The sequence below is a fragment of the Terrapene carolina genome, unplaced genomic scaffold (genome assembly GCF_002925995.2).
Source record: "Terrapene carolina triunguis isolate 2854851 unplaced genomic scaffold, T_m_triunguis-2.0 Scaffold62, whole genome shotgun sequence".
Lineage (NCBI taxonomy): Eukaryota > Metazoa > Chordata > Testudines > Emydidae > Terrapene > Terrapene triunguis.
Genome location: NW_020664413.1, coordinates 48,870,613 through 48,897,548, shown reverse-complemented (window position 1 = coordinate 48,897,548; position 26,936 = coordinate 48,870,613). Strand labels below are relative to the sequence as shown.

The 26,936-nt window shown below is 39.4% G+C and overlaps 1 protein-coding gene across 2 annotated transcripts; it reads left to right on the top strand.

Moving 5' to 3' along the window:
• The first annotated feature begins 674 nt into the window (after positions 1-674).
• SLC40A1 (solute carrier family 40 member 1) lies at positions 675-18,170 on the top strand. Of its 2 annotated transcripts, XM_024198083.2 has the most exons (8): positions 675-953; positions 2,482-2,549; positions 7,803-7,962; positions 8,836-8,951; positions 9,382-9,508; positions 12,259-12,504; positions 14,405-15,064; positions 16,392-18,170. In XM_024198083.2, exons 1-8 carry the CDS (start codon positions 911-913, stop codon positions 16,709-16,711), a joined length of 1,740 nt encoding a protein of 579 aa, XP_024053851.1. In that variant the 5' UTR covers positions 675-910; the 3' UTR covers positions 16,712-18,170. The 2 variants fall into 2 exon arrangements, with proteins under 2 accessions (XP_024053851.1, XP_024053852.1); XM_024198084.2 differs by lacking the exons at positions 675-953; positions 8,836-8,951.
• Positions 18,171-26,936: the final 8,766 nt, after the last annotated feature.

The window sequence follows — 26,936 nt, the reverse complement described above, 5'->3', positions numbered from 1 at the left end:
CCTTCAGGAGTCTAGGCGAGGGAGGGGACAAAGCCTGACTGTTCCGCGACATCACCTACTTCATCAACACGCGGAAAGCTCAGGGTGCGACTCTGCCAAGCAGGGTTACAACATTTTAAGACGTGAAGATTTGCCCCTCGGGCGGGGACACAGACCCTGGAGCCTGTGAGGCCCGCCACCAGATCCCTCCACCTGCTCTGCTGCCCCTCCAGCCCCTCCTCATCCATCCTGCGCGCCACCCACAGCCGGCTCAACTCCCCTCCACAACCGGCTCCTTTATCCCTCCGCGCCCCCCAGGCCATCGGCTGGGCGAGGCTTGGCGGGTCTTTTTCGCCTCCTGCTCAGTCCCTGGCCATCCCCCTCCTCCGATTTGCCCCCTTTGCCCCTTTTTAGCCCCTGTAAAAAAGCAGGCACTAGAATCTTCCGCTAACGAGAGCAGGGTGCAGGGCAGCGGCTTCAGCAGCGGTTACTGAGCAGACGCAGTTCTTGTGCGCATGCTCCGTACGCCATAAGCTGCACATTCCCAGAGGGAGCAGTTCGCCGTACTACACGTGCTGGGCGGAGACATGCAGATCAGGCGGACGCTGATAGGCTGATCCTGGGACCGCATCCCCCGCCTTCGGCCCAGCCTGGCTATAAAGAGTGGCGAGCCGCTAGGCAGCCGTAGCAGCGGCCGCAGGAGCTGGGCGCCTGGCTGGGCCCCCGTCCCGGTGGAGCGCAGCCCCTCCAGCCCCCGCGCATAAGGCTATCGCTTCCCAACTTCAGCTACAGTGATAGCTAAGTTGGGAAAGAAACATTCGGAGAAGCCGTGTCCCCTCCTGCTCCCCGTGCGTCCCCTCCTCTGCGCCCGCGGCTGGGGTACAGGACTGGCAGCGCAGCAGAGCGAGCAGGGATCGGGGCGCAAGCGGACATGACTCGGGCAGCAGAGCAGACAAGCGGCGGAGGATGCTGTGGTCGGTATCGTGCGGGGAGCCCGGGGCGGCTGCTGACCCGGAGGGGGCTGGTAGAGAAGGGACGCAGCGCGTTTGTGGGGTACGCTGCCTGGGAAGGAGTGCGAGTGTGCATGGGGCGGCACTTACAAGCACTTCACCCCATGCCGCTCTGATGTGTGACATTACATGTGTGGGTTACGGGGGCATGGCATCGTGTGGTTCAGCTGCTGTAGTGGGCTGTGCAGTAGGTAATGCAGAGATTTTAAAGCCAGAAAGGTTTCTATTGATCATGTAGTGCAGCGGTTCTCAAACTGTGGGTTGGGACCCCAAAGTGAGTCAGGACCCCATTTTAATGGGGTTTCCAGGGCTGGCTTAGACTTGTTGGGGCCTGTGACTAGAGCCCAATGGCTTCAGACCTGGGCATTGGGACTCGGGTTACAGGCCCCCTGCCTGAGGCTGAAGCCCTTGGGCTTTGGCCCCCCCTAACCCACTGGGAGGCTTGAGCTGGCTCAGGCTTCAGTCCCCCCCCTCTTGGGGTTGAATAGTAATTTTTATTGCCCAAAGGGGGTTGTGGTGCAATGAAGTTTGAGAACCCCTCATGTAGTGTGAGCTCCTGCCCTACTTTTCTGTGATTCTGTAACACAGGCCATAGAATTACATTCTGTATTTCTTGCATCAAGTCTAGTGACTTGTGGTTGAACTAGAGTCTAAGGGCACGTCTTCACTACCCGCCGGATTGGCGGGTAGCGATCGATCTATTGGGGATCGACTTATCGCATCTAGTGAAGACGCAATAAAATCCATCCCCTATGGCTCTGCCGTCGACTCCGGAAATCCACCGCGGCAAGAGGCGGAAGCGGAGTCGATGGCGGCGCGGCAGCGGTCGACTCGCCGCCGTCCTCACAGCCAGGTAAGTTGACCTAAAATACGCAAGTTCAGCTACGCTATTCACGTAGCTGAAGTTGCGGATCTTAGGTCGCCCCCCCCCCCCTCCGTCCCCCCCGTAGTGTAGACCTAGCCTTAGATGTATGTGTGTGTGTGTAGAGTGATGTGTAGAAAAGGTGCACACATAGGTGGTGTAGTGCAGTGTTTCTCAACCTTTTTGATACCAGGGACTGGCTTGCTGCCTTTCTAAACTGTCAGAGAGATCTCAGGGATTGGTGTTAGTCTGCAGACTGGTCATTGAGAAACACTGTCTGGTATTGCATGTGGGATGAGTTGGATGGGGTACAATCAGGTGGCACAATGTAAATATGCTGCAAAACTTTGTGCATATTTAGCTAGTAAGACATGTTGAGATATATTCAGTGTTTCTTCATTTAGTATAATGTTTTTTCTCTTGCACAACTGCTATGCTGTGGCTATTCCAGTGTGTTGAATTAAAACATGTATAGCAAAAATCTTAGCTTATTTTTGCGATAAGACTTTTGCAGTGTAGAGATTGCTGACTTTAAAATGAATAAAACTTAGTAGCAACCAAGGAAGATGCCAAATAAATAGGCAAAATGCATCTGAATTCTCTTCAGCATTTCTCATATTTTATTTTTAGGATCCTGTGTCAATTATTTTACATCTGCAAAGTTTCTTCTTTATCTTGGACATGCACTCTCCACTTGGGTAAGTGTGTATGTGTGTATATATTTAATACACAAACAAACATCATGCAGTGGAACCTCCTTAATCTGCTTTTGACTAGTCTGTACTGCACATTGTAAATTTATATACAGAAGGTGGTCTTTGGCAAAGACTTAATTGCAAAGTGTTGTGGTGAGATCTCACTAAGTCTTCATAATCTTCACATGATATGGTACAGTATATTTGCTAATATTCTAATAAATAAAAGTGCAGTGCTCACAATTGTCTAAGGGCCTGATTCACTACCCTCACTCACACTGAGTGATACCTTACTGCTTGAGGAATGTCATTGAAACCAGTAACTCTTGTTAGAGAGTAAATACTACTCAAAGTGGGTGGAGGATAACAATAAAACTGAGCCCTACTGATCAAAGTATATTTTGTACTGCTTTGTCCTTGATTTTTATAATTTGAAGGGTTTGTATACCTGCTCACCAATGTAAATTACTGAATGTTGCACAATAGATTTCCTAGTCATCAGTACTTATTAACAAACCTCTGTTTTTCTGAAACTGTAACATCCTTACCTGTAACAGTGTCTATTTACTGAAACACTTTCACCTGTAACTAAACCAACCTTTGTTAGCAATTTACAGTGCTTCAAGGTGAATGAAGGAGATCTAGAAATTGATTTGGATGAAATGTATCTCCCAGTTCATTAAAATCATATGAAGTGGCAAAATCTAGCCTGAGAAATGCTACATTATTTAATATCATTTTAATCCAGTATCTTGCAACTGAATGACAAGTATTAATTAAGAAGATGAGTAAACACTTTTTTAAAGTAACTTGTTCCTCTTGAATACCTGCCTTGTCTTTCTATGTCTGTTCTAACTTGTAAAATCTTTGAGGCAGGGACTGGCTTGGTATGTACTTTGTACAGCAGTGAGCACACTGTTCTAGGACTACAAGGTTGTATGCCTCACTTTCATTAATGTAAAGGATTACAGTTGTGTTCCTCTTAAGAAGGCCTGGAGAGAGAGTCAACTTTTGGTTTAAACAGGTGCAATATAGCAATGAATTATTTTAGTCCAAAGACTTTGTTGGTGCTACTGCTGTTATGAGAAGTAGTATGTTCAGTCAACAAAACGCGCATGGAGCCTGATTCTGCTATTTCTACTAACATAGAGTGGCACCTTACTATGTGATTGGTCCCACTGAAATCCATCAATGGGGCTACTTGCAGATTAAGGTAAGGTATCATTCAACATGAATAAGGGTGACTGACTCGGAATTTAGGATACTAATCTGGACTACTGCAAACAGTTGAGTGAAAAATGTCAGTGTATAGAAATTACACTATACACCTTTATTGATTTCAAAAACCCAGTTGAGGGTCTGAATCCACTGTCCTTAATCAGGAAAACTCCTATTTAAGCAACAGATGTTTAGTCTAACTTTTAAGGCTCAGTCCTGCACTTGTCTAAAAAGTTCTTTAACCCACAATAATTCCTCTTTGGAGCCTAAAATAAGACTTTCAATAATAGAGAAAGGGAGGAGGAGAGAAGGGGAAGTTATTTTTGTTTGATCTTTCTCTGCCCCTCAAGATGGAAACACATCAACCCAGACCTCTGAAATGGCTTTTGTATAGTTTTCATTCTGAAATATCACAGTGATATGTATTTTGAATACATAATCTTGTATAGATAAACCTTTTACTCTAGTTGGGAAAACGTAATCAGCTTCCATGTTGTTAAGCACCTGCTCTTAAATACATGTGCTTAAGTACTGTAGAAGTCAAGGACAAGCTAAGTGCTCTACTGAGCTGGTGCCTTATGCCTAGTTCCACAGGTATTTTGAAATCCATGGAAGTTAGGCACCTAAATACCTCTGGCGATCTGGGCCTTAAACCTTATTCTATCAGCTATATACAGTACTATTATAATACAGTGCTAAAATCATCAAACTGCCATTAAAAGAGGAATGGTTAGGATAATAGCTGTCATTCATACAGAAATAGGGTTTAATATCCATGTTATGAATGATTAGAAGATCTCAAGAATAGCAGGATTAAGCCTGTTATGTGCTTCTGCCTTTTCAGTAAGGCATAGGTCCTGGAACTAGAGGTGCGGGGGGAGCTGCAGCACTCCCTGATTTGAAGAGGTTTCCCTTATATACAGGGTTTACAGTTTGGTTCAATAAGGTTCTCAAGCATTCCCACTATAAAAATTGTTCCAGCACCCCTGCATTAAGGCTAAATTTGTTATCAAAATTCCTTGAGTCCTGGCTGTAGTTTAAAAATGAATAACTGGGTTGTTACTTTCTGTTTGTGCTGCTTAATTTTCAATTCACTGTTGTTCTGTGCCATTAATTGATCTGACTTTTTTTTTAAGTTGATTTTAAAAATACAACCTCAAAACAAAAACCAGTATGCTTCCGCTGTTGAAAACAGCTAGCTTTGGAGAAGTTGAGACAATGTGACATGAAAGTACTGTGAGTGAACACAATGGATGAAATTGTCCAGTTAATGAACTCCTAAACTGCTGATTCTGTAGCAGTAGCTTTGAGCAGTATCAGTCTAAACAAGACAAAACTGCTTTTTAAATGTTTTGCATTAATAAAAGCTAAAGAGTAATGTCCATGTTTCATACAATGTAGTACAGGCATAGGGAACCAAGAGAAGGCTACGCTTAATATGTATTTGGGTTTTTAGTCTCCAGTAGCAAGATCTTGGCCTGCAGATACTGAGGGAGAAATCTTGAGCACGTTTAAGTCAACTGGAGTTTGCCATTGACTTCAGTGAGGCCAAGATCTTACCTTGAGAGTAATAGCTGTCAAGGTGCATCATTTTCAATATTTAAAAAGTGTATGTGGATGGGGGTTCCATAAAGCTCCTTTTTATTTAATCAAGTTCAACAACTAAAACTTTGATGCAGGAATAGAAGTATATCAGGCCTGCATCATTATGAAAGTAGTGCTTTCTCCTGAATTAAATTTCTATCTGAATGAACAATCAAACAGGTTAGCCAGAATTTAGGGTTCAGTGACCACCTACATACATTTTGTAAGTGAAAGTTGAATAAGTAGCTTGAATTGTACTGAGTTCTTGATTCAGAAAGACACTTAAGTTCCATTTATGAAAGAATTAAATTATGCATAGTTTTACACCTCCTCCCCCCCCCCCCCCAAATAAAAAATGTAAGCATAGCATGTTACAGAAGGAAATTTTTTGTCCTTGTACATGGAGAACTCAAGTGAATTGTTGGGGGGTCTGCCTGTCTGAGAGGTCCCAAGCCTGTGGAATTTGAGTGAATGGTATTGTGACCTGGTGCATAGAGTCACAGCACTGCTTATGTTTGTCCCAGCTACATCTCATTACGGTGAGGGTGACCAGACCAAACTTGAGTGGTGGTGTGATTCTGTGCAAAAGATCGCAATGCCAGGAGTGAGTGGGCCCAGGACAACATCTACCATTGCAAGGTGAATGTGGGGTAGACTTGCTCTCCAACCCTCCCTCCACAGGGGCCTCAGTTTCAGATTTGTCTTGAGCCTCAAAAATCTGTGGCCCTGCTTCTGACAGCTATCACAGGCACTTGCATAAATGATAGAGCTTCTAAATTTGTGAGTGTTTGGAGCAACCCATCTCCAGAAGAGCCTCCGTGCATGTATTCTAACGAATCCCGAAAGCCAAATTCATCACTGGGGTATACTGCTGCTACTCCCCTGGACTTTCAGCAACAATTAATTTGGTCCCAAACAGAGTGACACTTTGGAGGCCTTTTCCTTTATTGCCAACTTGTTCAATTTGTTAGATTACTCAGTTTCTGGTCTTGCAAAAACAAATTTATTTATTTTTTTGCAACAAACTTGGAACACTCTTCTGTGTGGTACAAATGCAGATGATTACTGAGCCTTTCAAAAGAAGCTGATAACTGAAGCATATATATTCTATAATAGATTAACATTAGGGACTTTCCTTAACCAAACTGTCTGCAGTAGTACACTACAACTTCTGCAATACATTTGTTGCAATATACTTCTAAAGTAAATTGAGCTAACGACCTAAATTATGTGGCCTAAATAAAGGAAAAATAAAATTCAATGGCCAGCTGTGGATTTATGCATATTGCACAGCATTGTTAGTAAATCACAATAACGGAAACTTGTTTTGCATAAAATTAAGAAGGGCTGCCTTTACACTAGATCCTTGAATATCTTTAACACTTAGCAATTACAATAGTTTAAAAACAACTATCATAAGTTTTGCATCACCTTGGTGGTACTACAATACAGGAAGGATAAATTATTTCTAAATACCACTCTTCTGTTGGAAACTTAAGGATGCTTAACTTGAAATCTAGTCAATTTCAATAACTGAATTAAAATCTGGTTTCATATTCAACACCTGCCATCTGTCTCCCTACTAATTTGTAGTTTTCCAATCACATTTTCCTAAGTAGAAGCTCCATACAAATGCCAGAGGAATCTGGCCCTCTACAGGGGAAACAATACAACAGAAATGGTAATACTGACTACCTAGGAAATCAACTTATTCTCTGCTCTCTTTCAGTTAACAGTGGTCTTGGAAGGTATTTTGTAGGTGAAATGTATTCAGACAGAAGTGCTGATTAAAGTTGGCAGTGTCATTTTAAACTTGCACAGCTAGAACAGATGACAGAGTTGCTTAGTTCCACCCTGTGAAACTAAAGTTTCACATGGACAAAGTTACCATCATCAGTGCTCTTTTTAGAAAATGTAAGCTTCATAGAATATCAGGGTTGGAAGGGACCTCAGGAGGTCATCTAGTCTAACCCCCTGCTCAAAGAAGGACCAATCCCAAGACCGATTTTTACCCCAGTTCCCTAAATGGCCCCTTCAAGGATTGAACTCACAACTCTGGGTTTAGCAGGCCAATGCTCAAACCACTGAGCTATCCCAGAAGAATTTTCATAAAACTTAGTCCTTTCTCAGGCTTGTTGATTGTAACTGAGGACAGAATTTTGGCTCATAAGACTACCATAGAAAGCCTTTGGTACTATGACATATTGGGGATAACCAACATTAATTGGGGGCCAATAATAGTATTGATCTGGACCCAAGCTCCAATTGACATTGGAGGGTGCTCCATGCACAGAATGGCAGATAGGACTTATATTGGGAGCGGGAGGGAAGGGAGTAACCAAGTTGTTAAATGCCATGTAAGCATAGGTATTCTTTGTGGAGCTATTAAAACATGGAAATCAGTTACCATCTAGCAAAATGCAAATACTGATATCAACTTTTTTCTTATTTAAGGGAGATCGGATGTGGCACTTTGCAGTGTCTGTCTTTCTGGTTGAACTTTATGGAAACAGCCTCCTCTTGACTGCCGTCTATGGACTGGTTGTGGCAGGATCAGTTCTCCTTTTGGGAGCCATTATCGGAGATTGGGTGGACAAGAACCCAAGGCTTAAAGGTTAGCAACCTTAGTGGAGGCTATTGTCTATTATGGGGTGACTCAAATCTGAGTCGGAAGAGGAAGCCGTCTAAAGCAGCTGTTTGCATAATGGCATGCTAGAAAGATCCTCTGGTTAAATATGAAAACCAGGCTTAATTTACTAACAGTCTATAAATATGAAACTATTCAGAATAATAATAGACTAAATTCTATATGGATAATCTCAAAGATAAGAGAACACCAATTTTAAGCGCTGATCTATTCCTTACTCATGCAAAACTCTAATTGTAGCTAGAGAGAGAAAGTGAAATCCATGTGAATTTTGCCTGAACAAGGATTGCAGAATCAGTTTCCTGGAATCCAGTAATCTGACAACATAATTTAACACTTCCTTGCTGACTTCCTTCTGTCTAGCATTATTCCACACGGTATATTATAACTGCCTTTGTAATTTGTTACTCTTGTATGTTAAGAGGTGACTGAAGAGTACATATTATGTAGTTAATTGAAAACCTGTTCTGTAAAATTAATTTTAAAGCAGTTACACAATAGCACTCGCTTTTTTAAAAACAGTGTTTTGAAGTCCTGCTGAATGGAGGAAAATGTCTACTTTTCTCTTATTGTATTACACTAGTAGGTCAGTGGAACTACACTAAGAATGAATTTGATTCTGTGTAGACTCTGTAAGACAGTGGTTGATTCAAAGTTAAAATGAGATCTCTGCACACTAAACAGTTTACCTTGTAAATAAACTTAATTTTTAAAAGAGAAAATGGGGGGGAAGGACTTGAAATATAGCTTGTATAGAAAAAAATAATTATTAAATAATTCCAAACATGAAGATGGGGAATATCCACAGATTCTATAAACTTTTTTTTTTACCTGAAACAGTGGCTCAGACTTCCTTGGTTGTACAGAATGCATCTGTCATCCTGTGTGGTATCATCCTGATGATTGTCTTCTTGTTTAAGACCCAACTTTTGACCTTATACTCTGGATGGCTTCTTGTAAGTGCTCAAATTTAAGACTTCTTACATGTCACTAGTAAAGGAAAGCAACTACCGGTAGTTAAATTTGACTCCAATACTGCTCTTACAACTGAGGATCTGCCCCAGTGAGTCTCTTCCTACACTCATGGACATCAATGGAGGCTTTGCCATTGGCTTCAGTGATGCAGGATCAGGCCATTAAATCCTACTTACTGTTTTTAGCTTTGTTGCAAAAGGGCACAGGGGAACATACCTCTTTGTTAATAAATAATATGAACATTTAAAAAAAATATTTTATCATTGTACTGTCTGAAAAGTAACATTTATGTGAATTGGTTTAAAATACAGAACTATAATTTTGGTTGTCCAAGAAAAAGTCATGATGTCTTTTAGTCATAACTTGGTCCATCATTTTACTCATGTTTAACACTTCTTTCCTTTCCTCCAGACCATGTGCTATATCCTGGTTATCACAATAGCAAATATTGCAAATTTGGCCAGCACTGCCACTACAATTACAATTCAGAGAGACTGGATTGTTGTGGTTGCAGGTGAAGACAGAAGCAAATTGGCAGGTGAAATACATTATTTCCACTACCTAAAAGTGTCTTAGCATGTGGGCTTGATTTTTAACAGACTGCAGTTTTACCCTGAAGTCAGCACATTCTTCTATGTTCCAAGAGCTGTGAGAGAACAACAGTTTAAAAGGGCAGCTTTCCCCCTACCATATTCCTCACTATATTTACAGAGATTAGAAATGACTGTTGTAAAACTCTGATTACAACATAGTTTTATGGCTAGGTAACTATCTAGTTCTAGTTTTAATCCAACTCTAACACTATCGAGGAAGATCAGTTTTATTTCTGCAAACCAAATATATAATTTCATCAAATCATCTGTGTTTAGTATTTAATACTCAATAGTAAATGCATTGACTAACAGGATATGATTAAGATTTATCAACATTTATTACCAAGGGAATCCCATATCCAGAGAACATTAGAGAGATTAACCTTCTTATTAGGCAAAGAAAGTGCACAACTTGTAACCTTTTCTGATTTATTTATTTTTAATTTCTCAAATTACAAACGCCCTCTTAGTCCCCTATTTTGACCTTGCAGTAGTTTCTTAGAAATTACCTTCTGTAGAACAGTAGTGTCTTAATTTCTTTTAAGTTTCTTCAAAAACACAAGTTGTTGTTGGAAGTTCCCTTGCAGAGCCTTAGTGTTAATGGTTCTCACTAATCTTTCTTGTTTGTATTTAGCAAATCACATCCCTTCTCTGCTTCTTCACACAAGAAGAGGTGCATGTCACATGATAGCTCTCCCCAGGGGTAATAGGTCTAATGTAATAGAGACCGTATTGCCTTTTGTCTTTCCTCAATTCTGACAGATTAATGCAGCATCATATGACCATTTGTGTTCTGTACAATTGTCTCAGAAATCAGGCAATCGGTTCCTGCACATTCCTTCTTGCAACTGTTTCAAACAAATACCTCACACAGAAAACCTGTTCCAATTTTATAGACTTCTCCCAAGGAGGGTTTTGTGTCTGGTGTATTTTTTTATAAATAATAAAAAAAAAAAAAAAAGTATCTAAAACAAAACAAGGATTATATTGTGAGGAACATCTGTAAAATATTTACCTTGATTGTGAAATATGCAGAATGACCAAAGGCCAGAAGAACATATTTCTGTTCACTCTTTTCACAAAGGCGGCACACAGCTATGTAATTTAGCAGAACAAGCAAATAAAAGCTATTGTGTTCTCACCTCACTTATCCCAGATGGTTCTCTCCATCTTGATTCCCATATGGCTTCCCTTCTAACTCATTTGTGTGTGTGTGGGGGGGGGGGGGGGTGTTGTGGGAGGAATGCTACTTTCCCAAGCTCCTTGCTGAAACAATTCTCTCTCTCAGTAGATCAGGCAGGTCTTCATGTGTGAAGACTCCTGTCTTGTGTGCTTTGATCAGCAGTGAATTGGCTATTAATACTGACAACTTATCATCTTTAGATTTCAGAGTTAATTCCTTGAAAGGAACAAGCAATTTCAGGCTTTCTGCAGACTCCAGAAAACATCAATATATTAGTTTACCGTTGGTTCATGTTTTTACAGAAAGCTTAGGCTAAGATTTTCCAAAATAGGACTCTAAAATTAGGCTCTTATATCTATATTTAAGCACCTACATGTGTGGCCTGTTGAGAGGGGTGGAGAGAGCTGAGCATTCAGTGACTTCTGTTGGCCACAGAACAGTCAGAAATGTAGGGCTGAAAGGGACCTCGAGAGGTCATCAAGTCTAGCCCCCTTCACTGAGGCAGGACCAAGTTCAATCTAGACTATCCCCGACAGGTTTGTCCAACCTGTTCTTAAAAGCCTCCATTGACTGGGATTCCACTACCTCCTTAATTAAAGATGGAAGCCTCTTCCAGAGCTTTTAGTTATAAAGTTATTCCTAATGGCACCAGTTCAATGCAAATAAAGATTAGTCACTGCTATATGCACAGCAACTTGTTGGGGAAAGTAAGGCAAAAGTTCATGGGGTCAGGGGAGGGAAGAGGGAGGAGACTTCTTCCCATTATTAGAATGGAACCATGAGCTATATATTAATGTCAAAACCCAAGAGGACTGCACCTAAATGTGCATGAGTGGAACAGAAGGGAGAGAGAGAACTTTGCTCTCTGAAATTGCAGAATGATTGATGACCACTGCGTGCCTCAGTAAGGAAATTTAGTCAAATCAAAGGTCTGTTGCTATCGGAATGGGTATTATATGGTCATTTGTAATTGGAGAGAGGTGAACTGAGGAAGCAAAGAAATACATGGTTTCAGTATTGTACAGATAGAAGTTTCTTAAACTGTCATCCATTACAGAAATATTTTTTTCATAGGGCATGATCCATTCTGTATTTGGTGCGCCCACTAATTTCAGGAGAGTTGCTTCAGAATTGGGCCAGGAGTGCATAGTGATCTTTGATGAAAGGGGAATCATTTGAGTATTATTCTGAAGACATTTGATAATTTTTCACCCTGCTTACTTTAATCCCAGTATGCCCAATCATGAACATCTCACTCAGACAAAACTCTGATCGCAATGGGAGTTTAGTTAGTTTAATTGTACTGGGCTAATCAAACTTTCATCAGACACAGAAGTATTATCATACATAAGGGCTAAATCCTGGTCCCAGTGAAGTCAATAGGAGTTTTGCTATTGGTTTTTGTAGGGACTGGGATTTGGCTCAAGTATATGTAATATAATAGAAGATTAAAATGAATACTTCTGCTGTAAGTTTTCATTAATATTTTGCTTATCAAATTATATATTATAGATATGAATGCTACAGTACGAAGAATTGACCAGCTGACCAATATCTTGGCCCCAATGGCAGTTGGCCAAATAATGACCTTTGGCTCACCAGTGATTGGCTGTGGCTTCATTTCTGGCTGGAACCTGTTGTCTATGTGTTTGGAATATCTGCTGCTCTGGAAAGTCTACCAGAAAACCCCTGCTCTAGCTCTCAAAGCTACTTCAAAAACTGAGGAATCAGAGCTGAAACAACTGAATGTACAGAAAGGTATCAATGATATCTTTAAAATTGATTTTATACATTACATCAATCATACCAAAACTGGAAACCATTCATTTTCCATTTTATTCTCCTGTAGACCATCTTAGTTTTTTTGCTTAATGATACTTTTCAGGATTTTGCTCTTTACTGTTAGAGCAACTTGTTTTAGTGTCGGGTGTCGTTACCAATGAACTTAGTTTTGAGTAACAATATTTGAGGTTGCAGATGGCTGGAATATCCCATAAACAGCAGCCAAAGAATAGACATTTTGGTACTCTCTCTCCTTGAATTGGTCTCTTAAACTAGCCAGTTTTAATTATAGAATGTATCCAAAATGTGACAGATGTTGGAATATGGAGTCTAAAGAATATTCTTCCCTTTGAAAAAGGAAGATGTCTAACAGGGAAATACCACTCAAAGCACCTAGGAAACACAGAGCGTCCAACAACCTCCCCCCCCCCCCCCCCCCCCCCAAGGATCTGGAATTTGTTGCAGTAGCTGGAAAAAGATACTCTAAATGTGAGGTACCACTAAGTGAGGACTGTCCTTTCGAAGACTTACGGTTTGATTAAGGTTCTTAAGGAGGGACCAGAGTAGTCCTGGGGGACCTATGGGTAGGGCCATTGTAAGAAGAAATACATTCTTTGTAAATTCTAGGACGACTTATAATAGTCTAATGTTAGAGTAAAAAGATGGTGAAGGATGATGCCATCTTAGCAGTCTACTGCTAGTACCACGCACTACAGTTTAGGAGATCCTAGATAGTAACATTCCCTGAGTGCTTTTCTCCCCAACCAGCAGTGCATGGGACTCCTGAGAAAGCACATTTAGCCTCTGTGGAGGAGAGTGCCCTGGGGTTAATACTGGAGCAGTGGTGGTGTGCTCCAGAAACAGACCTTGTCACCTCTCCTATACCAAGAGGTTGGTGTCAACACAGGTTGATGGGGTGAAGTGAAGAGGTTAAAAGGCGAGTACAGCTCCTTGGAGCTCTGAATGGGGCTTCTTCAAGCTCCTCAAGACTAAGGCCAAACTTAGCAACTGGCAGTGTTTAGAAAACCTGTCTCATTCGCCACTATTATTTTGACTTGGTTTAAAACTAGACTTGTTAGGGCTGTTAATATGCCTCATGCAGGCCTTCCAGTTTGCAGGGATTTGTGCAAAGCTTCATGTTCAAATAAACTCCAGAACACACACTAAAGTTCAGCCACCCACAAAGTGTCAGATGGCTTCCACTCTAGCTGAAAGGCTTTTTCAACTTTTGCCAACTCTCTCCTGGCTTTAGGTTTGCAACAAAATGAGAACCTGGCACAGTGTGAGTGTCTAGGATTGGAAATCAGGAATGACTCTTAGAATCCCAGCTATCACACAGACTCCCTAAGTGGCCTTCAGCAAGTCACTTAACTTCTCTGTGTTGGTTTACCCACCAATAACATAGGGAATAATATTTGCTTACCTACCTCATGGGGTGTTGAGAAGGTTTTTAATTGTTTGTACAGTGCTCTGAACACTAAAGCCCTATATAAGTGCCTAGTTGTGTCATTAAGCAAATTATTTTGCACAAGCCATTGCTTAGTGTTCACATTTCACAAGAAACCTAGTGTGAGAAGAGAGAGTAGGCTACTCTCTCTTCACCAATGTAACACAACAAGCTGCTTTTTAAATCAATGAAAATTAGCTTTATTTTTTTGGTTCCCCCTATTCCTTTCTGGATTTAAGGGCATGGGTAGAATGTGAAATATAATAATTTTAACAAAGCTGTTTTTGTAACATAATTAACCAGAATATATTTAAAATGACAAACCTCCCAGATAGGAAGCACCTTCATTAAATACATACAACATAAGGAGCTATACTCCTGTAGTTCTTTTGCAGGAAAGCACTTAATAGTTATGTTTCTGTTCTACAGATAGTGAATTGAAGCCCACTGAAGGAGTCCAGTTAATTGGTGAGAAAGATGTAACAGTCTTTGAGCCCCAGCTGGAGAAGGAAATCAGCTGTAGTGCCCGGATTGCTGAACCTTTCATCACATTTCGTGATGGATGGGTTGCATACTACAACCAACCTGTGTTTCTTGCAGGCCTGGGTCTTGCATTCCTCTATATGACCGTTCTGGGCTTTGATTGCATTACTACAGGTTATGCATACACTCAGGGCTTGAGTGGTTCTGTGCTAAGCCTTCTGATGGGGGCCTCGGCCATAACTGGAATCCTGGGAACAGTAGCCTTTACCTGGCTCCGTCGCAAATGTGGCCTAGTTCGCACAGGCTTCATCTCTGGAATAGCCCAGTTTGCCTGCTTGGTCTTGTGTGTGATTTCTGTGTTCATGCCTGGAAGTCCTTTGGATTTGACTGTTTCCCCATTTGCTGACATCCGTACCAGGTTATTGGAAGGACAACCATTGCCTACTGCACTTCCAGCTGATATGTCTGAAATATCCTTTACAACTGGAATGCACAACTGGTTAAACAGGTCTAGCTCTGTTAACAGTGACCTAGAGATGAGTTCTGACTCTGTGCCTTTAATCTCTGTTAGTCTTCTGTTTGCAGGAGTCATTGCTGCTAGAGTTGGTAAGTAATGTCTGTCTATTAAAATCTCTAATCTGTGCTTATTTTTAATTCTATTAGAGCTTTATTAGTTGTAGATCCTTTTTGTTAAACTCCATTTTTAATAAAGAACCCAGGATTGACTGCATTACTCTTACTCATAACAAGTCTAAAACTTGTTGTACTTGATCTTGCAGTAGTCTTGCCTATGTAGTTACCGTAGCCCCTAGTTTCTTGTGTAGAATATTGCACAATGCCTTCATTAAGTCGTAATTTTCTTTACTCAGTACCCTTTGTAAACATATGTAGTATAATCTCTCATGAGATGGAGTTAAGTATTTGCAGATGTTTAATTAAAATTGCTATATATTTGATAACATTTAATTAAAGCTTTGAGGATTTGCTAGATAGCCTAGTATTAACACCTCAACAGAATTAAAGAGCAGAACAATTTAATTGCATGAATGAAACAATGTATAACTATCATTTTGTAGTACTGCTCTTATGGCTTCTCTATACTTTTGTTCTTTTGGGAGGAGAAAATACTTGGCTTGCATGCATTTAGGGTTACTTGCAAAGAAAATTTAAATCATAATTAAACAGATTAATCAGGCACAGGAGCTACTACAATGAGTTTCTCCTTGAAATCAAACTTTCCTGCAGTGTTTACAGTTGAAAACATGCGTGCTCTCTTTTTCTCCCCCCTCCCCCCCCCCAACACATAATCTCTCCACAGGACAGAACTATTATTTATTACAGTCACAAACCTTAAATGGAGATGACAACTGAAATGAAAAATTCTTTAAACAATAAGTAGACTTTGGTTATAGTCTACATGATGTGCTCTAAATTTCTTTAATTTTACTTTGGAAAAAAGTTAATCTTACTGTATCTGTACATTTTCCTCTTTTGCACATGGAGAATTTAAACTAGTTAAAGGAATTTAAATGTTACAATATTTACCTTACTCAGTTTTAGTATGAGTGTCAAATAATCCAGATTTTTTTTCACAATCCTAGAGTATTTCCATTCTCTCCTTAATAAGGAAAGGATTGTTGTACAAAGCATTGTTTGACAGGCATACTTAATTCAGTGTTGCACCAGTTCTCTCTGTATAAGAAATAGCAGTGAAGGGCCAAATTCTGCCTTTAGTTACACTGATGGAAAGTCTAATCAAGTCAGATGAGATCACAACTTGACCCAGATGTTTGACTTCAAATCAGTGCTCATTATAATGAAGATTGGGTTGGTAAAGAAATAACTGTAGAATGAGACCCCTTTGAAAATCTAACCTTTGGATATAAATTAAGGTTTTTCTTTTTGTTTTGTTTTTTTTTTTTTTCCCCCATAGGCCTCTGGTCCTTTGATTTGACTGTCACACAGTTGCTCCAAGAAAACGTGATTGAGTCTGAAAGAGGCATTATAAATGGTGTCCAGAACTCCATGAATTACCTTCTTGATCTGCTGCATTTCATCATGGTCATCCTGGCCCCCAACCCTGAAGCTTTCGGCTTACTGGTGCTTATTTCTGTGTCCTTTGTTGCAATGGGCCACATAATGTACTTCCGATTTGCCCAAAAAACCTTGGGGAATCAGCTCTTTGCTTGCTGTGGTCTTAAATCCAAAGCAGTCTCTAACGATTCACCACCTAGTAATACATCCACTGTTTAGGGGGTCTCAAACTATTGCCACCCCCTGTTTAATTATAATACATGTATGCAGTTAGATGCTTCAGAGTAGCCATAAAGGGCAAAGTAAGGTGTTTCTCTACAGTCTAACAGTCATAGTACACTCACTTCAAGGGAGACCTCCTAACCAGCTAAGAAACTTGGTGCCAAATTCATCCATATGTTTCAAGTTTGGGTTATAAGGAAATTATTCTGACACTAAGTTTAAGGTTTAAACTGAATCACCAAAATATGTAGTGTAGGAATGCAACAATATTTTATCATAATTGTAATTTTGAATTTCTTCCATTTTAACCATGATGAAGACTATGGCCTCACTAGCATAAATACATACAGTTCTCTGTAGCTGATGTACATGTGTAGTCTTCACCTGAATTTAGAGCAGTTATTTGCCCATTGAGCAATATAGTTCATGTTTATTATCTTGAGTAAAACTTGTTTTTATTTTGTTGGGGTTTTTCCCCTTTACATAAATGTTGTGGTTTCTGCCTATATGCTGCTCCAGTTAAGAGAACTGGATTTTTTTTTTTTTTAAACTGGTTGAAATTTTTTACTAACAAACAAGTTGTGTGTACTGTGTATTTTTTTTTTTTAAAGTTCTGATGTTTGTCTAATATCTGAAGTTTGCCTAAAATATATCTTTGCCTTTGTCTGGTTTTGATTAACTTTAGAGAAACACCTTTGCAGTTTTAGCTTATACTATTCTAGTTCATGAATAAATAAGTTCAAAATATTGTATTACATGTATGTAGCACTTCATAAAATTAAGTACAGTATAACCAAGTAAGCCGAAGCTATAAATGTAATGTAGCATTGTAAAGCAAAGCTTTTTCTATTAAAGCACACCAAATGTGCTAAAGAAGGTTTGACAGAGCAGATAATGTTAAGGGTCATGAGTTTGGATATAGAAAGATGGGCTAAGGGCTAAATCTACTGGTTGCCTTTCTGAAAATTTTCAGAATGAGCAGCTTCAGTTTCGTTTTAATCTAATGCCATTGCTTTAAGAAACCCCAACATCAGCCTGGTGTATTAGAAAATTACTAATCCAGGCTAAACTAAATGTAAAGGACAACTTAAAATATTTTAAGAACATTGATACATCTTTTTAAATTCTCTTGTAAAACATCTTACACTTTTAAATTACTAGAAACTTGTATTTTTAAACATCTGTAAAACAAACAAGCTGTGACAGTATGACCCTTTTAAAGCAATTTTTGGGAGAACAGTGGAGAGTGACCTTTTCTTTTTTAAAAGGAGAGTCATTTTTCAATGTGCAGGTATGGACAGAGCTTTTATATTAACCATTTATGCACTTTTGTGGAAACTGCAGTAATGTTGCTTTAGTATTCTGAGTTTCCTATGGTATGACAGTATGACTTTTAAACAAAGTTAAGAAGTCTTTGTAAAATGTTTGGAAAAAAATATAATTTTTTTCACTTTGACTTTTTGTACTATCTTTTTCAAACAGTCTTATGTGTTGGCCAACTTCAAACTTGGTGTAAGCAGGCACAACTCCATTGAAACTATTGGTGTTTATACCATGCCTGAATCTGGGTCACTTTCCTCAAAACTGTGATAACTTGTATTGTATTTCCATTTTAAATAGAATGTAAAAAATTTTGTATTTGTTTGTGACCAATATCTTTTTGAAAAAATCTGAAGTGAATGCATGAGGATCCCATATCAAATCTAAACTTTAAATAAAGTAGTAGCCCTCAAAATTCAGTAAGTGCTTGTAACAACAATTCTTTTTTTTTTTTTTTTTCTCTTTTTTTTAAATTTTATTTTTAATTGATTCTTTTTTGAATGGCACTCAGGGACTCTTTAATTAGATTTATAATTTTTCCTACTTTCCAACAAAATCTGGTTTTGCACTGTAATAATATCACGTGTGTGTTTTTTTTTTTTTTACAACAAAATCAGTGGCTCAATCCTGAGGTGTAACTCCTGAAGGAAATTTGAGTTTTGCCATCAACAGAACTTATGTCAGGAAAGAAATTAAATCAGGTCTTGTTTGTGTGGACTGTCTAATCATGTTTTATAGAATGGATACCTATAATGTTAGACTTTGAAGACAATGGATTTATACTAAAGATGAATGTCCACTTGGGGCAGTGGACTAAACAATAAAACTTAGATCTCTGAATTGCTAAATGTGTCATCTTATTTCTGATTATCTGTAATCTCAGTTGAGGCCACATTCTAATATTGAATGTGAATAAAGATTACTTGCTCTACTTGTGGCATAAAATGCTACGCCATACATTTTGTTAAGAACTTTGGTGTATGCAAAATATGAAATATCCGGCTCCCTAATGATACAAACTCCCACTGATTTGAATGAGAGTTTAGGATAGGCAAGCAATGCGCAACTAGGTGCCAAGAGATAATCCTAAAGAATAACCCTTCTTACTCCCATTTATGTCATACAACTGGAATGCTTTGGACCTAGCCTAAACATGTCAGGAAACAAATGTACTGTTTAAGTACATGGGTATGTGCCATTTGTGCTTTGAAGCACCATGGGACCTGAAGTAGTCTTACTTTATGCAAGTTTTGTTGAGTAGGCACTTTAGGAAGAAGCCTGTCATCTTTCTTTTCTTTTTTTTGTTTCTTTGTTTTTTGGGTTTTTTAAATTAAAACGTCAAATTAGATGGGAGGGGATCCTCTTAATGTGCATAGTAAAACCAATATTACTATTCCTATTTTTGTTATCCTTTTATGTAGGATATAGTAGTTGATCTGTTAATCTCATTAATAAACCTTGTGAATAACTCTGGATGAGCAGCTTTAGTTCTATTTGGTTTTATTCTGTATATAGGTGGGTGTATTTGATGGTCCAAAGTCTGCCACATTTTAGACTGTTTTATAATCCGAATACTTTGGTCTGTTCCTCAATTTAAAGCTTGATAGATACGGTCAGGAAGTGCAAACAAATGGGATAAAACAGGTAACAAAAGGTACCACAGTGTGTGTGGTGGCTTTTGTTTTAAGTAGCTAGAGTGACATCGTGGTCCCATTGAAGTCCAGGAGAGTTTTGCCATGGACTTCAATGGGGCCAAAAAGTTATCCCTGTATGGAGACAGAAAACATCTCTTCTCCAGACTTGTGTGTTCTTAAAATTACACAAATACTTTAATACAGAGCATGAATGTTTTCTGCAAGGCCTCTTCTCTTATTAAATGTTATTGATTTTAAAAAATAGATTAGAAAGCCAGAATGGACTACTGTGATCAAGTCTGACTGCTGATAGAACACAAGTCATAGGGCTTTTCTGAATAATTCCTATTTGAGCTAGAGCAATGGTTCTCAAACTTTTGTACTGGTGACCCCTTTCACATAGCAAGCCTCTGAGTGTGACCCCCCCCTTATAAATTAAAAACACTTTTTAATATATTTAACACCATTATAAATGCTGGCTGCAAAGTGAGGTTTGGGGTGCAGGCTGACAGCTTGCAACCCCCCCCATATAATAACCTCACAACCCCCTGAGGGGTCCCAACCCCCAGTTTGGGAACCCCTGAGCTAGAGCATATATTTAGGAAGACCTGCCATTGGCTATTTTTCTAAAGTTACATCATGCTAAAGTCTATAAGTCAATTATGCCACATGAGAATTGGAATATTATAAATTCAAAGTAGAGTTGTTTCACAATTAAGACATGAATAGAAGAAATCAACATGTATACCATAAAGAAGAATCTAACAAGGACTGTTATTTAGGAATTAAATTTATATTACAAAGTCAAATTACAGTTAGTTACTTCAATTCTTAAGAGGTGGTGGTGAAGATTAAACTCCAATCTTAGAAAATATTGGAATACTAAATATGCTGTGCTTCACACATGCAGAGTACACATAATATATACAATCTAAAAAGATTTAAGTGGATTTTTTTTTTCTTCCTCTAAGTGATGATCATAAGGCCTAAGCCTGAAAGTTGCTGAGTTCCCTAAAGTGCCCTGGAATTCAGTACACCACATCCATGTGCATCCTCTGAAGTGTGATCAAAATATATACTGATTGTGATAAAGCTAAGCAGCCCATGAACAATAAACTATTCTGCAATAATAATAATACCATATTCCATAGTAGATGTTTTTGAGCATGGGAACTGTTTGATGCATTTTCTTTTCAAAACTTAAAGATGAGTGTTTTGTACATTATAAGGTGGGTTTTAAAACTGAAATGTGGTAAAAAGCAAAGGACATGGTGAACTTGTTCCCTTCCACTCAAATTACTCTCTCTGCCTGCAGTTCAAGGAAAAAGTCTATTACTGTTCAGAAATTTAAGAGTAAATAAAGCTGCTGGGTAAAAGCTCACTTAACATCCTGTAACTGCAGCTTTTTGTTCTATAGAATGTATAGTATAATTCCCTGGTTTCCAAAAAGCACTTTCAGTATTATCTTGGCCACATCCCTATCAGCACCCTCTGCATTCTCCCCACTCTAAGCCCTAATCATCCCCTGTCACAGTATTCACCATTCCATTCCCACCATGTGGAAGACTGGAGAGAACTCCTTTGAGCCCAACACTTGGCTGTTATTGGAACAACATAAAGCCCTTCCACCCCCCTGGGAGCAGAGTATGCTCCAAGTACTAAGGAGCAGTCACATACCCTGCTACTCACTTCATCTTCAGTTACTAGTCATACTAGCCAAGTTACCTAAAGGCAAATAGAGTAATGAATATAGGCAATCTGAGTGTTGCTTTTTCCTCTCTGGTGGTTCAAACAATTAGTGAATTTCAATGCTTTTAAAACTGAAAGATTGATGGACATAATTGACTGGTAGCTGCCAGGAAGACTAGATCCTGAAACAGTGCTTCACTGCTACAAGCAAGTGAGGTTTATTTTACCCTATGCTTACTTGTGGCTAAGTTTCTGGTAGAGAAGTCAAACTAGCACAACCAACCTCTCTGTAATCTGTCCCCTGACTTCGCTATGGGTGGATCATTCTGGATCTGTTCCTGTTCCCTTTAAATCAATGGGAGTTTTGACTGACTTCAAATGGTAGCATGATTGGACCCTCCACTTCTACCTTAACTTAGTGTTTAAAGTGTGGAGGACAGAAAACTGAACAAGTGTGTTTACTTAAAGACAGGCAAACTGTGAGGACAAAGTGCATGCTGTTCTGTAATGCTTTATACAAATACTTCAACCTGTCCTAGTGTGAGTCAACATTCATTGTAGTTAAACTTTTCCTTTATTGCATTTTGCCAGAAGAAAAGTACACAACAAAGTGCAGAGAGCAATCCTATTCCAAATACACGTAATAAAGTGGATATCCACGTGTCACACATGCAAGCGGAGGGTTCCAGCTCTGTTACAAGGCAAGTATCTTTCTCTACGTTTACACTTGAAGGGCCTATTCCTGATCCCAAGGCAGTCAAGGGGATGAGTGTGAAATTATAACAAACATTGCTATTAGAGATTTATTGATCGCTATGCTGTACCAAACATCCCTCAGTCTATCTGCAACATAAAAAGACATACTCAATAGAATTAACAAACAGCCAATTATGAGAGTTCTATGGAACCATAAATGAAATGTTTCAGTATATGCAGCTAGCAATACAGGTTCAGCCAGGGTCTATTATTTCTAAGAGGGAAAGATGAATTATAGAATATTGCTACCATCTAGCCAACATATACTATGTCACAGAGTCTGAAGAAAATTTGTGTATATGTAATAGATCTATAAAAAGCCTATAGTCTATTGCTAAAACTGCAAAGTGTAGGATACTTCCATAGTCTGTTTAGCCCAATTTTATCCTCCACAACCACTGTACAGCCTGTGGGCCAATTCAGATATTGACTTTTCATGCTTGGTAACCACCAGTCAATTACTTTCCAGAGTTCTCTCTAATAGATGGCTTGCCCTATTCATAATTCCAATAAATGTAGTTTTTGTCTCCATTTAAGATCCTGAGTTTAGCTGGCAGTCTATAGGCAGTCTGTGAAACTTGCTATTAAAGTCTGTTCTGCATGGATATTAAAGATTTCAAGAAACACTTTTTAAGAGTTGAGGTTTGCCTTGATATCCTTAGTCAAAGCCACCTCCCTATTGCAGTGTGCCTTGGCCAAATTTCCCACAGCAGGTATGCAGCAGACCCTTGTTCTAAAAAAACAGGTAATAGCCACTGCCTAAGACAGGATGCTGAATCAGAAGGACCAAAGGCAGGCTCTGGTGTGAAAATCCTCTAATTACAAAAAGAACAAGAGCAATGAGGCACCATTCCCTTCATTATGTAAAGACATTTTTAGAGCAGGACTCTTTCTTTCTGGGCTGTGCAAGTGAGCTCAGGTTAGAAAATAATGCATGATTCATCCCTCATATGTAGGACCTTTAGTATAGGTCAAGCCACTTCAGAGATTTTATCTTGAGCCCAAGGAATCAGAATGATGCCTTCTGACTAATGTCCTTATGTATACGGTTCATGGGAAACCTGTAAACATTCTCGAAATAAATGGGATCTGCCTCATTATTGCTTAGCATGAGGGCATACCTTTGTTAGCAGAGGCACAAACATCATTGTCCTACATCTATTGACTGACCTTCAGAAAGTATTTCACAATATGCTTTGCTTTTAAGTGCCATAATATCATTGCAGAGGACCTTAGACTATGTATGTTATATTTCTACATACACAATATTTTAAGGTGTACTCCAGAGATGCTTCAAGCAAGGTACATCTTTGGTCTTAAGGAGATTATGTGTGTCCCTTTAACATATAAAAACAGTACTTAGATTTTCACCCTCTTATTACTGGCAGTTCATTTCCACAAGCTGACCATGCTAGACATAAGCAGTGACTGAAGAAGGCAGGCAGAAGCAGGAAGGAGGAAAGTTGCCAATGTTAGAAATATTTGTTCAGCTGTTCCTGGAGTGAGGCCAGTCAAAGTTACTGATTATAGTATAAAATGCCCGGCACTCCAGTTATCTGTTGAGGGGTAATGTGGGGAAAAAACAAAACACTAAAATACAGAAACCATGGTTATGGTATAACTTTGACTAAAGATTCAAAGGGAGAAAACTGAGCAAACCCATACTGAGAAAATTGATTTTAATTCACTGTGTATGCATGTTTTGTTTTGTGTGACTGCATTAGAAATATATATATATATATATAGTGACCAAAAAAAAATAAGGGTCAAGTCAGCAGTAACTCTGCATTACCAGCTGCAAACCTCCACTGCTGGAGCATTGGAGGAGCTAGCAACGTGGTCCACATGGCACCTAATTTCAGGCTGATTTTGGGAGGGAGCTAAATTAAGGGAGCTTGGCAGAAGCCTTGTGGAAATCTTAGGATGCACCACAAATCTGGGCATCAGTGGGTTGAGAGGATGAAACCAAATTCTAGTCCTGTGAGGAGTGGGAAACATCCCATCTTCATTATTAGGACAACCAGGAGGATCTCTGAGTGAAAACCCATAAAAAAAATCACACTTGGGGTAGCATATGCCTAGGATTGGAACTTAGACATACATAAGAACATAAGAATGGCCCTACTGGGTCAGACCAAAGGTCCATCTAGCCCAGTATCCTGTCTTCCGACAGTGGCCAGTGCCAGGTGCCCCAGAGGGAATGAACAGAACAAGTAATCATCAAGTGATCCATCCCCTGTCGCTCATTCCCAGCTTCTGGCAATCAGAGGCTAGGGACACCATTCCTGCCCATCCTGGCTAACAGCCATTCATGGACCTATCCTCCATGAATTTATCTAGTTCTTTTTTGAACCCTGTTCTGGTCTTGGCCTTCACAACATCCTCTGGCAAGGAGTTCCACAAGTTGACTGTGCGTTGTGTGAAGAAGAACTTCCTTTTATTTGTTTTAAACCTGCTGCCTATTAATTTCATTTGTTGACCCCTAGTTCTTGTGTTATGAGAAGTAGTAAACATCACTTCCTTATCTACTTTCTCTACACCAGTCATGATTTTATAGACCTCAATCATGTCTTCCCTTAGCCGTCTCTTTTCCAAGCTGAAAAGTCCCAGTCTTATTAATCTCTCCTCATATGGAAGTTGTTCCATACCCCTAATCATTTTTGTTGCCCTTTTCTGAACCTTTTCCAATTCCAATATATCTTTTCTGAGATGGGGCAACCACATCTGCACACAGTATTCAAGATGTGGGTGTACCATGGATTTATATAGAGGCAACATGATATTTTCTGTCCTATTATCTATCCCTTTCTTAATTATTCCCAGCATTCTGTTCTCTTTTTTGACTGCCGCTGCACATTGAGTGGATGCTTTCAGAGAACTATCCACAATGACTCCAAGATCTCTTTCTTGAGTGGTAATAGCTAATTTAGACCCCATCATTTTATATGTATAGTTGGGATTATGATTTCCAATGTGCATTACTTTGCATTTATCAACATTAAATTTCATCTGCCATTTTGTTGCCCAGTCACCCAGTTTTGAGAGTTCCTTTTGTAGCTCTTTGCAGTCTGCCTGGGTCTTAACTATCTTTAGTAATTTTGCATCACCTGCAAATTTTGCCATCTCACTGTTTACCCCTTTTTCCAGATCATTTATGAATATGTTGAATAGGACTGGTTCCAGAACAGACCCCTGGGGGACACCACTATTTACCTCTCTCCATTCTGAAAACTGACCATTTATACCTACCTTTTGTTTCCTATCTTTTAACCAGTTACCAATTCATGAGCGCACCTTCCCTCTTATCCCGTGGCAGCTTACTTTGCGTAAGAGCCTTTGGGGAGGGACCTTGTCAAAGGCTTTCAGAAAATCTAAGTACACTATATCCACTGGATCCCCTTCGTCCACATGCTTGTTGATCCCCTCAAAGAATTCTAGTAGATTGGCGATGCATGATTTCCCTTTACTAAAACCATGTTGACTCTTCCTCAACAAATTATGTTCATCTATATGTCTGACAATATTGTTCTTTATTATAGTTTCAGCCAGTTTGCCCAGTACTGAAGTCAGTACCTCCTCTAATGATACCTCAATCTGGGACAGTTCCTCAGATCTGTCATCTAAAAAGAATGGGTCAGGTTTGGGAATCTCCCTCACATCCTCAGCCATGAAGACTGATGCAAATAATTCATTTAGTTTCTCCGCAATGGCCTTATCGTCCTTGAGTGCTTCTTTAGCACCTGGATCGTCCAGTGGCCCCACTGGTTGTTTAGCAGGCTTCCTGCTTCTGATGTACTTAAAAAAAAAATTGCAATTACTTTTTGAGTCTTTGGCTAACGGATCCTCAAATTTTTTTTGGCCTTCCTAATTGTATTTGTATACTTCATTTGCCAGTGTTTATGCTCCTTACTATTTTCCTCACTAGGAGTTAACTTTCACTTCTTAAAGGATGCCTTTTTGCCTCTCACTGCTTCTTTTACTTTGTTGTTTAGCCACGGTGGCTCCTTTTTGGTTCTCTTACTATGTTTTTTAATTTGGGGTATACATTTAAGTTGAGCCTCTATCATGGTGTCTTTAAAAAGTTTCCACGCAGCTTGCAGAGAGTTCACTTTTGGCACTGTACCCTTTAATTTTTGTATAGTTCCTCTTTCTGAAATTAAATGCTACAATGTTGGGCTGCTGTGGTGTTTTTCCTGCCACAGAGATATTAAATTTAATTATATTATGGTCACTATTACCAAGCGGTATCACCTCTTGGACCAGATCCTGTGCTCCACTTAGGACTAAATCAAGAATTGCCTCTCCTCTGGTGGGTTCCAGGACCAGCTGCTCAAAGAAGCAGTCATTTAAGGTGTCTAGAAACTTTATCTCTGCATCCCGTCCTGAGGTGACATGTACCCAGTCATGCCTAAGGGCTCCTTTCAGGGGAAGAGATATGTAGTTCTTTTGTACCTAGAACCTCTAGAAGTTTTGCAACAAGCTTCCTTGCCCATTTGAAATATCTGACAAATACATCTGTGTCATGAAGCTATTTTTTTAAACCATAACTTTTCTCTTCAGTCCGTGCAAGGCATAAATATGATAATTTATAAGCTATAAATGACCTTGTGCAAAAACAGCAGTTATTTTGTACATACAGAGTTTATGAAACTCTGTGCTGGACTAGATATAGCATTTTTATTATTATTTCCAGTAATACCTGGAAGCCCCAACTGAAATGAGAACCATATTGTGTTAAGTGCTATTTATACACATAATAAGAGACAGTCCCTACCCCAAAGTACATACATTATCCCCTTAACCACATGCACGAAACCCAGGAT

Bases quoted from the DNA above. Each gene is read 5' to 3' on its own strand.
- SLC40A1 (XM_024198083.2), top strand. From the start codon at position 911: ATGACTCGGGCAGCAGAGCAGACAAGCGGCGGAGGATGCTGTG. The intron at 2,550-7,802 runs GTAAGTGTGTAT...TTCTTATTTAAG, and splicing joins GACATGCACTCTCCACTTGG to GGAGATCGGATGTGGCACTT. The intron at 9,509-12,258 runs GTGAAATACATT...TATATATTATAG, and splicing joins AGACAGAAGCAAATTGGCAG to ATATGAATGCTACAGTACGA.